The following is a 12,240-nucleotide window of genomic DNA, read 5'->3' on the forward strand; positions in this document are numbered from 1 at the left end:
CTGTACAAATCCCCATCTCCCCAACAAATGGGAGAAATGTACCCTCCCCCCAATATACCAAATAATCTCAAATGAAATGAAGGTCAGCTGGGAGCTACCCCCAAACTAGTTGCTCCTGCCTGCCTTACCCATTATCCCACCTCCTTGATCCAAATATGAACTGACCCCAAGATGATAGCTTTTAAGGGACGCCCACCAAAGCAGGGAGGCAGGGCAAGGGGTTCTGCCATGGCCCGTGTCACAAGAAGCCCAGTCAGGTACCACACCTGGCTTATGGTCAAGTGGTATGGGCACACACCTGGGCCGCCTTTCTTACTCCCCTTGCCCCGATCCTGTAAGAGTTCCAGACATCTGAGCTCAGGTGAGCTGCTCTGAACAACCAAATACCCACCTACTACTCCTTTCCAGATCCAAAACACTGTCCCACTTCAGGGTGCACCTGTCTTGTTTTTCATTTTTGATAGCAGATTGTTAGCTTGAGTTAGGACTCTAGGTGCCCTCAAATTCCTTATAGAATGAGCAGAGGCTGTGGATTGCCTCCCCTCCCCAATCTATGCCCACCTCTTTACTACCTCCCCTGTCAGCTGGTGGCACTAGGGGTTCTAGAGTCCCTCCTGTCCAATTCTAATACTCTCGAGTCAAAGTCCTGGCAGCCTCTCCTTTCAGGGCTACCTGAACTGTGCCAAAGTGGGGATAGTCTTGGCAAAGGAGAACTCAGCGCTGAGGGGACCCCAACACCCCTCCTCTGCTCCTGTATAGTAAGGCTAGTACCGACAAGACCCCAGCAAGGCTAGGCCTGCCCTCCCAGAGACCCTCTGCACGGGACAGCAGCAGCCTTAGCTGAAATGTGGCAGGGACTACAGAAAGCCCCCAGCGTTAGTCCTTAAAGAAACGGCACCTGTCCTGTCCTCTGGGTGGGCCTCGTCTAAGTGCTTTGTGGAAAACAAAAACCCAAATGGAAAAATACCTGGCAGCTGGTTAATGCTTGGGAGAGCAGGTGATCAAATGGGGGAGCAGAGTAGCTCTGGGTCTTTCTGGAGATTATCACGCCGACTGCTGAGCAACTTGACACTGCCGTCTAAGAAAGGCCAACATGCGCCCATGCCTGATGTGTCACAAGAGACTCCGTTACAAAAGCAGTGTGCTGGGACAAGCCAAGGACTGTTCCAGGGCACCGCACCCTAGCACAGGAGACCCATCCTTCTGGTTTACAGGACGCTCCCTTCCCAAGAGCTTGTCATCAAGGGTTGGTGGCTTCCAAAACACTGGCTGCATCTAGAGGTCTCATGGAACAAAAGTACGAAAAAGATGTAAGGACTCATGCCCTCTGAGAAAAGGGTTCAAACCAGGCCCCCATGGCTGGGCCTCAGGGGCTCTATAGCCATAGCTCATCTCCCCCTTACTCAAAAAATTCTCCCAGCCGATTGCCACCCCCAACCCACCTCCACCCCCACTAAAGCACATCACAGGAAAGTTTAGAAACCATTCCTTTCTTTATTAAACATAGCTTGCAAGTGATAAATATTACAAAGTTTTTTTCTTTTAATCCTTTCTCCAAAAATTAGCTTATTATTTGAATCTGTCACTGCTGAAGTGCTCAGCAGCATCTGAAACAGATGGGAGTGTATTTGCCTTTTTGAAAACCAGTTTCTATTGGTCTTAGTTTTTTTCATTTAATTTCCCAAACACAATGCAGAAAATTAGAATGTGTTTAAAAAAAAAAAAAGGAAGGAAACTTAAAAGAGTTGTGCAAAAGGGTCTTGTTCCCCTCCCGCCCACCCCATTCAGGGAAGGCTGTCTCACCTCCCTGCTCCCCAACACCCCTGACAACCTGTCTTTCCACCTTCACAAGGACCCCACCCCCATCACCCTTATCCTCTTCTAGGCTTACCTGCCAAGAACCCAAGGCAGTGGGAGTACTTGGCTCTGGCTATGGGGAATGGGACAGACCGGGGAGCAGCTGCCTACAGGGAGTTCAAATAAGAGGGAGGAGACAGGTGGTACACTCTATCTGAGCTCTCATTTCCTTGCCAAGAAGATGGGGGGAGTTCTGCACCCTGCAGCCCACAAAAAGTTGCCAGTAGACCACCAACTCGGGGCAGGCATTGGTCAAACACATGTACGGGCTCTGTGGGTCTTTGTGAGATGGGACTTGGGGACTAGCTCCTTATCCACTGGAAGCAAATATATCACTAGTCTATGATGTCCCAAGACATCCCCCTGCTGCTTTCTCAAACCCAGAGATGAGGGTAAAGGGTGGCAGTTCTCTAAGGGCATCATCACACACACAATCTCTCAACACAAGTCACTGTGGTTTCCTCCCTGGGTTTTTGGCCCAGCACTTCCCTCAAGTTTCTTTTACTAGGCAAAGGAAACAGAATTTGGAATCTGGTGGCCATATTGAAACTCCTCTTAATTCATGGGTAGGGAAGAAGACCTAAAAATCACTTTGCCAAAGGTCACCCAAGTTTTTAAGTAAGTTGGGGATCTGCAGACTGTGTCACTACTCCCCTTTTCATTTGTATATGGTGCCCAGTCCTGGACCCAGAGCCCTAGCTTTCCCAGTAGCCCTGCTTACCACCACGCACGCAGTCTGAAGCTACGCAGATGCACAGGCCTCACAAGGTGAGACCTCCTTAATAAGTATGACTTATTAAAATCTGTTCCAACATCCCCTGACATCCACCCTCACAAGCCCCATCACATTTTTTTGGAGGGGGGGTGAGTGGGGGAAATCCCTTGCATAAGAAAGTTGACACTGAATTTTGTTATATAGGTATATTGTATATATGCTGATGCAATCAGAGGGAGGAAAAAAAAAGAACAGTGCAAATACAATTACAATTCATAATACTTGGTTTTGATGCCCCCAGGAACTGCCCCATTCCTTGGCTACCTCCCAACCCCCAGCACTTCCCCACAGGATCACCCTAATGCTGGGGGGTAGGGAGGGTGGGCAGGTCAGGGTAGGGAGTGGGCTCTGCCAAGGCAGTGCTGGTGACCCGGAGGAGGACTCCAGGGTGGGGAGGCAAGGCACAAATTAGGGGTGGGTGGTGGGGGAGGTGGCATCTCTAAGGAGGGGTAGGGTTGGAGCTGCTGCCAGTCTCAAGTGTGCTGGGACCAGCCCACTCCCCTACCCACCCTCCACAGCCCTGCCTCCCTACCCCCACCCCCTTCCCCAGAAACCCTTTTGCACGGATCATACACAAACGGGCACATTACAAAATGACATAACACAGTTTCACAATATCCATGGCTAGGGCTTTTTTTTTTCTCTCTTTTTCAGGTTTTTTTTTTCTACACAATGTACAATTCCTTTTAAATGGATCAAGAAATAGCTTATATACATGAATGAGTCCTTGTTATAACATCTCGGCAGCAAATATCATAAGCTAATGAAGGTCTTGTTGGAAGGGCAGGGGAGGAATGGGGTAGGGTAGAGAGAAGGGTTATTTATGCCTTCTGGAGGGAGTGGGGAGAAAGGGTAGTGGTGGGGGTGAAGGAACAAAAGTAAAAATATCAAGAAGCATCTTTACAAAGCAGTTCTATAGCTAATTCCTTTTAAAGGGGAAAAGGAAAGGTAACCAAAGCAGGAAAACATTTATCTCTGTGTCGTTAACAAAACAAAAACCAAAACCCCCCAAACTCTACCATACATACATCCAAAAGTGTGGAGAAAAATACTTATTCCAGGGATGGAGGGGTCTGAATGCTGTGGTCAAACGACAAAATGAAATGAAAAATAAGGGCCTCTGTCCCCCAGCTTCACCCAAATCTGCCAATGAACCCACCTACTTCAGGCCTCTAGGGAGGAAACACTACCCCAAACCACTGCTTTTGGTGTCATCTGTAGCGATGGAAGAGGCCGGAAAGAATTGGTGGGATCCTCATCTTAATACCCTGAGCTTCAGAGTTCGGGGTAAAGATGCCTCTGGGAACAGAGGGCCTTTCCTCCTATCCCTCAAGCATGAGTCTTAGTGTCTACAAGTCCCAAGGCCAGGTGATGGACAGTAAAAACAGACTGTCAGGGACACAAGGCAATCAGTGATGAAGAGAGAGAGAAATGTGGAAGACAGAGGAATGAGGGGAGGGAGGAGGTGGAAGGCTAATACTTGACCATGATTAGGGAGCCCTCCCTCAGCCCCATCACAAACCCTAGGCAAGGTATGCATGGGGCGAGGGGGGTGGGGTGGGAATCAAACCTCAGCAACTGAGCAAAAGGTCCTGGAGCTCTACTAGTCAGTCAGCAGCTTCTATGGAATTGACCCTGAGGGGATAAAGGGAGGAAATCTCCACTCTCTTCCCTCAGCACCTCAGCAGGTCTCCTTCCCCATCACGCTCATCTGGACAGCTTACTTCCAAACCCCATTCAAACGTGGCCTGGCTTCCAGGGAAGGGACTCAGCTTAGGCAGGGAGAGCCCCAGCCAGACGGTATTGCACATTCTCTGTTCCTTACTTTTAATCTCAACTGACACAAACTTGGGCACCTCATACCTCTGAGCACCTCTGAGCTGGGGGTAAGGAGGGGTGTAACAGAAATGGCACTTCATTATGAGAGGGAGGTGCAGGGGAGGCTAGACAGACATGCCACAAGGCAAGATGACTTGTAGGGAAAACATTAAAAAAAATTAGCTTCCAATTTTGTGGAAGAGAGAAAAGCAAAACCAAAACAATTAATCAATTCATCCAGTGCTTTCAAAGCACAGGGGGAAAAGATTTAAGAATATATCTTTATATATATATATATAATTTTAAAATAATCCCAGACCCAGTTCCATTACCCCCCTCCCCCCACCACTTATAGTCAGGGGTACCACATTCCCCAGAAAAATACTCGAAAACGACCCCATCACTACCTGTTACTAGTGCCTAGCTTCCAGATCAGTTCACCACTGGGGGGAGCCCAGACACAGGCTGCACCTCTGGCTCCTTTATTAAGTGCTCAATGAATTTGGGGAAGGGAAGGAAAAAAGCCAGGAAGGCCCGTAGGGCCTGTATTATCACCCACAGCGGTACTGGGGTGTTGGGAGTAGAGGCCAGTGGGGGGCAGTGAGGAAGGGGGAACTAAGCTTGATTCCAGTTCCTTCTCCCACTCCACCTCCAAGCTTTAAGGAAAAAGATGTGCAGCTTGTGTGTGTTAATTTTAAAAGTGCCTTACTTTAAAAGAATTATTTAACTTTAAAAAATAAAAGCGGAGGAACTTCCCCAGGTGGCTTTCAAGGGCAAAATATTAAAGTCCTCCTTTCACCTCTGCGCTAAGGGCGTCCCCTCAGCACACTCGGCAGCTTTTCCAGCTGGGGAGGCGCACTACTACAGTAGAGAGCCAAAATCCTCACCTGCAGGGCCTTCCCTCACCTCACAAATGGCCTCCCACCCCACCCCCACCCCCAATGGGGGCAAATGGGATGCTAATCTCCCTAATCCCCAGGACAGCAACATTGCACAATTCATTCTCTACATTAGTAGCATTTAAGGGGAAAAAAATTAATGGAATTTTGGGAAAAACACAAACCCCAAACTACTTTTATAGCAGAGGCCTAAAATTGGTTTTGATATGTGCTGTTTGGCTTTGAGCAGTTGGTTTTGCACTTAGTTGAAGCAGAGTAAAAGCAGGGCTCCCCTCGGAGGTGGCCTCACTCCCTCAGAGTAGGGGACAGGAAAGTGTGAGAACCCACAGCTAGGAGAGAAACAGTCTCTTCCTCCTTTCTTCCAGGTCGGCTTTCCCTCTTTTGTAGTTTTCAATGTCCATTGCAACTTCTAGGCTACCCAGCAAATTGCCTGGGGGTATATGGCTATAGCCAGTCTTTTATACAGAAGGGGCTGTGATTAGAGGGGACAGACTAGGAGTTACAAGAGTAATGGGAGGGATTTTTACAAAGAAAGAAAGATGAAATGGATTTGGGCTAGTTGGCTTGGAATAGACTTGGGGTTAGCAGACAAATCTTATTTCCCCCCAAACATCAAAGCCAGAACCTGTTCTCAGTCTTCTCTGGTTCAAAATTCTGCCATCACATCCCACCCTCTGCTCCCTGGTGAGTTCCAGGGTGGCTGGGTTATAAAGCTCTGTCCTCCAGGCTCTTCCCCCTCTTTCTATGGTTAAGGGCCTGGCTTCAATGCTAACACAGGCTTGAGAATCTCCAGGCCAGAACACCCACAGCTGGGATGCTGTTCCTTCTCATTTGATGCCACCAGCTTCCCCTCACCCTGGGTTAAGTGCATTAAAAGTTTTGCCTCAAATAGTCTCAGACATGTCCTATTTGGCAGTTGGGAACCCTTACTGCAATACTCCTATCATTTAACTGAATGTCATTGGTATTTAAAAGAAACACTTGGGGGAAAAAAAAGGTTTAACCATTCACTGAACAAAGGGAGGACACACATCATTAAAAATGATAATTATAGCATAAAAACAAGCTTTAGAAACACACGTCAGAGGGTATAGATTCTCCCCAGGACCTCTCTCTGACCTCTATCAGAGGTGACGAGCCACCTCAGGGTTATAGAAAACCGAGGAGAGAAGACAAAGAGTGGCAGAAGAACAGATCGCAGCAGTATGAAATAAAGGGGAGGTGCGGGGCAGGGCACGCATGTTTTCTTGTTGATTTCTATTTTTTGTCTTCTGTTTTTCTGTTTTGTTTTCCGTGTATGGTAGGCACCAGTACAGGCACTGCATGCGACGGAAGTTAGGGGCATTAGGAGGAAAAGGGTCAAAGATTCAAGGTTGGAGCGGGACAAATGGACAGGCGTTATTTCTGTCCACTGATGGATTGCGATATAGACCGGGGAGGGATCATGTCTAAAAGGTACTCCCGCTGTCGGTCTGCCAAACTGGGGGCTTTGTGTCCTCCGATGCCAGTGTTCAAGTATGCAATGTTGACACCTAGACCCAGGAGACAAAAGTGGAAGGCAGGTGTTAAAAGAGCAAATGGCACTACCCTGGGCTACAGTCAGGGGGAACGTTAGAAGCTGCTTGTGCTTGTCCAGACTTGAGGAACTTTATTCCAGCAGAAATTTCCCCTCTGGCTCCCAACCTTTAGATAAAGAGATTGTCCTGAAATGTTAATTCCTTTTTTATGGAAATGTAATTTCTACTAAAAATAACGGACATGAGCCTAATGCCAGGCAAAGCAGCAGCAAGAGAAAAATAAGACAAAAAGAAGGAATTGTTGGGGCTACTGACGGCACAGCACTGGTAGCATAGTGGTTAAACGTTAGGTCAGCAGTTCAAAAGCACCAGCCATTCCATGGGAAAAGATGAGGCTTTCTACTCCTGGGAGATTTATAGTCTAGGGAATTCACAAAGGCAGTGATCTAACTTACAGAATCACTGAGTAGTAATCAACTCTATGGCACTGATTGGGGTTTTTTTTTTTAACTCTGGAGAAGCATCCTGGATCTATTTAAACAGGATAGATGCTGACTAAAAGATCAATAATTACACTCTCACAGAAGACACATTCGTCTTTAAATTTATAATGGCAAGAGATGTGCCACTTTCACCACCCAAATCCTAGTACCTAGCACTGTGCCTGGTTAAGTAGTAAGAATTTAACAAATATTTGCTGAATAATATGTGTGGAGACATGTATTTAAAAGTAAGCACAAAGCAAAGATCACCTAAAAGGACTGCCAACACTATGTTTCAACAGTAGAGTCCTGAGAAAAACACATCAACCTTTCTTACCTGGCATACCAAGGAGGCCACCTGGTACAGACAGCTGGGGTGCCTGTGCAAAGTTGGAAAGCATGGAGCGGGCAGATGTGGGTATGCCACGCTGGAGGCTGCTCTGGGGCTGTGGAGCCTGTAATGAAGAGGAGACAGTGGATGGAAGGTGAGAAGGTGAGAAGTCAGGCAGAAGGATTGTATGATTCCCTGTAGAAGTAAGGACAGGCTAAGAGAATTGATTTACAAACCCCTGAGAGAAATCAGGTCAGGGAGAAAGTTCCTCACCTGCCGAAGTGTATGATGTCTCATGATAGTCTCTTGTTTACTGACACTGGACACAGCTGGAGCTGTAGTGGGAGAGAGGGCTGCCTGCTGCTGTAATCGCTGTTCAATTTCCTGTGGGAGACATCGGGTCAACTTGGGCAGGCAGCACCTAATTTCCTAAAGGTCTGATCTCTAATGTTGTCAGCTGATTGGAGGAACAGGGAAAAGGTAAAAAGATGCATGTGTGTGTATGGGTGTGTGTGTGTAGATCTCCAGGTACAAGAAGCCAACTTGCTTCAATGCTTAAAGAACTCCCCTCAGCGGGGAAGCTGGCTTTAGAAGTTGGCTGGAAAGATCTGGGAGTTAGAAATAATATGATGTATTCATTAATGATGAGTTACTCTGGTTCTGACTGCTGCCCATTTTCTAGAAAGTCCATGGTGCTACTCAAAGGGCGTGAGAGGCAGGGCATGGAAAATAAATGGGATAGAGGTCAAATATTTGAGCTTCCCAGTTCATTTATCCTTCTCATTCTAGAAATACTGTGGGAGATGTTCATATACTCTATCACCACTATGCTTCTTTGGCCCACTCTATAATCGATCAGGAACTGCAGAAAATTACTTCACCCCAAGAGATTTACAATATAAGTCTAAATTCATTCCACTAAAATTCATTTGTTTGAGGCAAAAACAAAATCAAGAATATGTGTTATTCATTGGTGCTATGGAGAAAGCTAAGAGTTACATGATTTTTGTCCCTCCCTCCAACTCCATCTATTACATGTTACAATCTCCTTAACCAAAACTGACTACCATTAATTCAATTTTGACTAACAGAAAAACCTACAGGGCAGAGAACAGTTTCTTTGAGTTTCCCCGGCTGTAAATCTTTGAAGCCAGCCACAGTCTCATCTTTCTGTTTAGCTCACTACTCGGACTAGGGTTCCCACTATCTATGTCCTTACTAGTTCAGAAATAATCAGTTGGGTGGAAATGGGAAAGAGAATGATATGGAGAGATAGCAAGGGAAACCAGGTCTGCATGTCCAAAAGCTTATGGGGAGAACACATCTAAACTACAAGAAACTGCCCTGTAGAAACCCTCAGCAAATAGAAGTCAGAGTTCTTACCTGTTCCTGCTGTAGTGCTTTAACAAAAGCATTTTTCAGCCGGTTGGTGTGTTCAGCCTTTAGAGCCTTTTTCTGATTGGAGGTCATACACTGCTCACACAGAATCTTACCATTCTTCTCTTGCTTCCAGTGGGGGGTGAAATCTGTGCGGCACTGGGCACATATAAAGGGCTCGACACGCAGCAGGGAGGCACAGCCTTTGCCTAGATGTCAACAAAAAAATCATCAGTGGTTTCACAATTGTTCTCTATCTCCCGTTTTCTTCAGCAGATGGATCTTTCATCAGGACTTTTGCTACATTAAAAACAGAGACTATAAAAATAGTAGTCTATAAAATTATTTTTGTGGTTGTTCTTAACTTTAAAATATTTTTATTTCACTTGTTTGTGATACTACCATGTTTGGAAATTCACATTGTTTTCATCATTTGTAACAGGGGATGACACTAAGTCCAGAGAACAGCTCAACTCAGAGGCTTCCAGACTTCTGATTCCATACCTTATCACAGCAAGAAAACGCTGTGTCGACTCAGACTCAAAAAACTCCACCTAACTCAAGTTTTTTTTTATTGCTTTTAAGCACCTACATATCTCATTTGACCCTTACTTTCATGTCCCTATTATGTAAGGAGTCTTCAAAATGTTCATGGAAAATGTGTATTTTTTAAAACTAGGCAATAGATTACCTTTTTTTTTTTGCTCCAAAATAAACCCATATAACTTGTACTAACTTGTCTGAAAAGGCTCTAGTTGGGAGGCCCTAAAAAGACGACATCAGTTTTTAAAAGAACCTTTATCAGAACAACATGAATCCCGCTAAAATTGAAGAACATTAAATTTAATGGTGAAGATTGGGTGAGAAAATGGTAAAATAAATAAAGCTTCTTGGGGCAACCCCAAAGAAATCAGAAGTTTACAAATGGATAACTCATTTAAAAAATACTTTTATTGGGGGCTCTTTAAATCTATCACAATCCATACATTCATGCAGTGTGTCAAGCACATTTGCACATATGCCGCCATCATCATTTTCAAAGCATTCTCTTCCCACTTGAGCCCCTGATTTCAGCACCCCATTTGGATGACTCATTTTAAGAAGCAATGAAACGATGTTGAAGTCTGAAGCAGCAAATCAATTTGGGAGACCCAATGGTTATCAGTAGCAACAACAGCCAACCTTACACACACACCAACTGGATCAGTTTATATCATTCTAACTGAAATTTGAGCATACTTTCTGCTTGATGAGTACTAAAATTATTGTGTCCACATAAGTTTTAAATAAGTGGGATCAAGATCCCGAAACATTTCAAGGAATTGTTACCAGGAAATGAACATGGCTTTACCAGTACCATCCTGAAGACAAAACACAATCAAAGCAATGGCTCTCAGGAGGTGGAAGTGGCCCCAGTCTAGCAAAACGTCATTGACAACAGTTCTTTTGATTCTTAAGACCCTTTGCTCGACTTTCTAGAGGGCCAAAGAATGATAACACCTGCTTACTGAGAGTGTTTTGAGAAAACTTATCAAAACTTTAGCAGAAACACACAGAGAAAGCTTCCTAGAGAGCCCTCTTCCACTACAACAGTGGTTCTCAACCTGTTGGTCATGACTCCTTTCACAGGGTCGCCTGATTCATAACAGTAGCAAAATTATAGTTCTGAAGTAGTAATGAAAATAATGTTATGGTTGGGGGCCACCACATGAGGACCTGTATGAGAAAGGGTTCGTGGCATTAGGAAGGTTGAGAACCGCTGCCCTACAACAACGCTCCTGCTGCTCATTCATCTCATCAAACAAGGGCAGTCTTTTCCCAGTTTCGATGGAAAATCATTAGGCATCCATCCACCTTATACTTCTGACTGGCTCCTTCTGACTTTTGTGTTTCCTAACTTTAAACAAACAAACAAAAAAACTTTAAAGGGATCCCATTTCCCTTCAGTGAATAATGTAGGAAAAATTACAATGACATGGTTAAATTTCTAAGCCCTTCAGTTCTTTATGGTTGAACTAACGTGGCTGGAATCATGTCTTGAACCAGAGGGAGTTTCTATGTTGGAATAAGAAATTAAAATATACTACTACTAATAATAATAATTTATGAATTATCAAGGGCTCCTGAGGGAGGGTGAGAGAGGGAGGGAGGGAAAAAATGAGGAGCTGATACCAAGGGCTCAAGCAGAAAGAAAGCAAATGTTTTGAAAAAGATGAGGGCAACAAATGTACAAATGTGCTTGACACAATGGAATGGATATATGGATTGTGATAAGAGTTGTACGAGCCCCCAATGAAATGATTTAAAAAAAAGAAGAAAATATATTATTTGCCATTTTTCCCCATGAGCTTTTTAAAGCCTTCTCATGCACATAACTTTTATTCACTTTATAATCTGTTTACAGGTATTATTGAGCCTTCTAGGCATGCATTTTCCTTTAACGTCAGGTGCTCCTAAAAGTCCAGCTGGTTGTAAATTCAGGCTTAAATAAACATTACCAGTCTAGACTATGCTCTGGCTCAGTATAGTCTGGTTAACAACTTTTATTTGGTTATTTCCCATTATACTTAGCTATCTACATCAGTGAGTATTATCTATTTTCTCACCAATAGGCATTCAAAGGACAATAATGGTCTGTATAAAGCAGGACAGTACCACAAAACATTAAAAAGATTAGACTTTTCATCAATGCACGAACCTGTCATGCTATGCACCATTTAAAAGAAAATGTTGCAAAAAATGCACAAATATAAAAAATGCACAAAAGCATTAAACTCAATATACAGAAACACCCAAAGCTTTTGTTATGCTGCTCCCAACCAACCTTTTAAGTAAGGGATTGGAGCTGGTTTGACAATAGTTATGAACAGTTTAAAACGAACACACACACACACACACACCCCACTCCCCCCAAGCCCCCCCAATGCCAGTCAGGCATGGTAACTGAGGTAGTTATTTTATTGTGCCAACCTGGCTGATAAACACATGTGGGGTTAATTGAAGGGCAGAAGACTAAATGGCTCCGTGAGCCTTGCCTTTTGAGTTCTTGGGTCTCTTGCTTTGTGATCAGGGTGTAGCTGCCTTAGCCAGTTCCCTGTTTCAGCTGGCAAGGCTCACTTCCTGCAAGACATCCCCAAGGAGAAGCCATATGGACCTACCCCGATGCAGCCCTGGGTGCTGGAGT

General features: G+C 44.8%; 1 protein-coding gene across 3 annotated transcripts in view; it reads right to left on the reverse strand.

The window, feature by feature from the left end:
* Positions 1 to 1,807: 1,807 nt before the first annotated feature.
* Positions 1,808 to 12,240, reverse strand: part of GATAD2B (GATA zinc finger domain containing 2B) — a 108,467-nt gene continuing 98,034 nt past the window's right edge. For all 3 annotated transcript variants that reach the window (XM_075562418.1, XM_075562409.1, XM_075562427.1), the window contains 4 exons: positions 9,063 to 9,265; positions 7,953 to 8,063; positions 7,686 to 7,803; positions 1,808 to 6,881 (listed from right to left, as the gene is read on the reverse strand). In XM_075562418.1, coding sequence (XP_075418533.1) covers positions 6,748 to 6,881; positions 7,686 to 7,803; positions 7,953 to 8,063; positions 9,063 to 9,265 — 566 coding nt within the window. In that variant the 3' untranslated portion in view covers positions 1,808 to 6,747. The remainder of the gene's footprint in view (positions 6,882 to 7,685; positions 7,804 to 7,952; positions 8,064 to 9,062; positions 9,266 to 12,240) is intronic.

Source organism: Tenrec ecaudatus, chromosome 1 (genome assembly GCF_050624435.1).
Source record: "Tenrec ecaudatus isolate mTenEca1 chromosome 1, mTenEca1.hap1, whole genome shotgun sequence".
Lineage (NCBI taxonomy): Eukaryota > Metazoa > Chordata > Mammalia > Afrosoricida > Tenrecidae > Tenrec > Tenrec ecaudatus.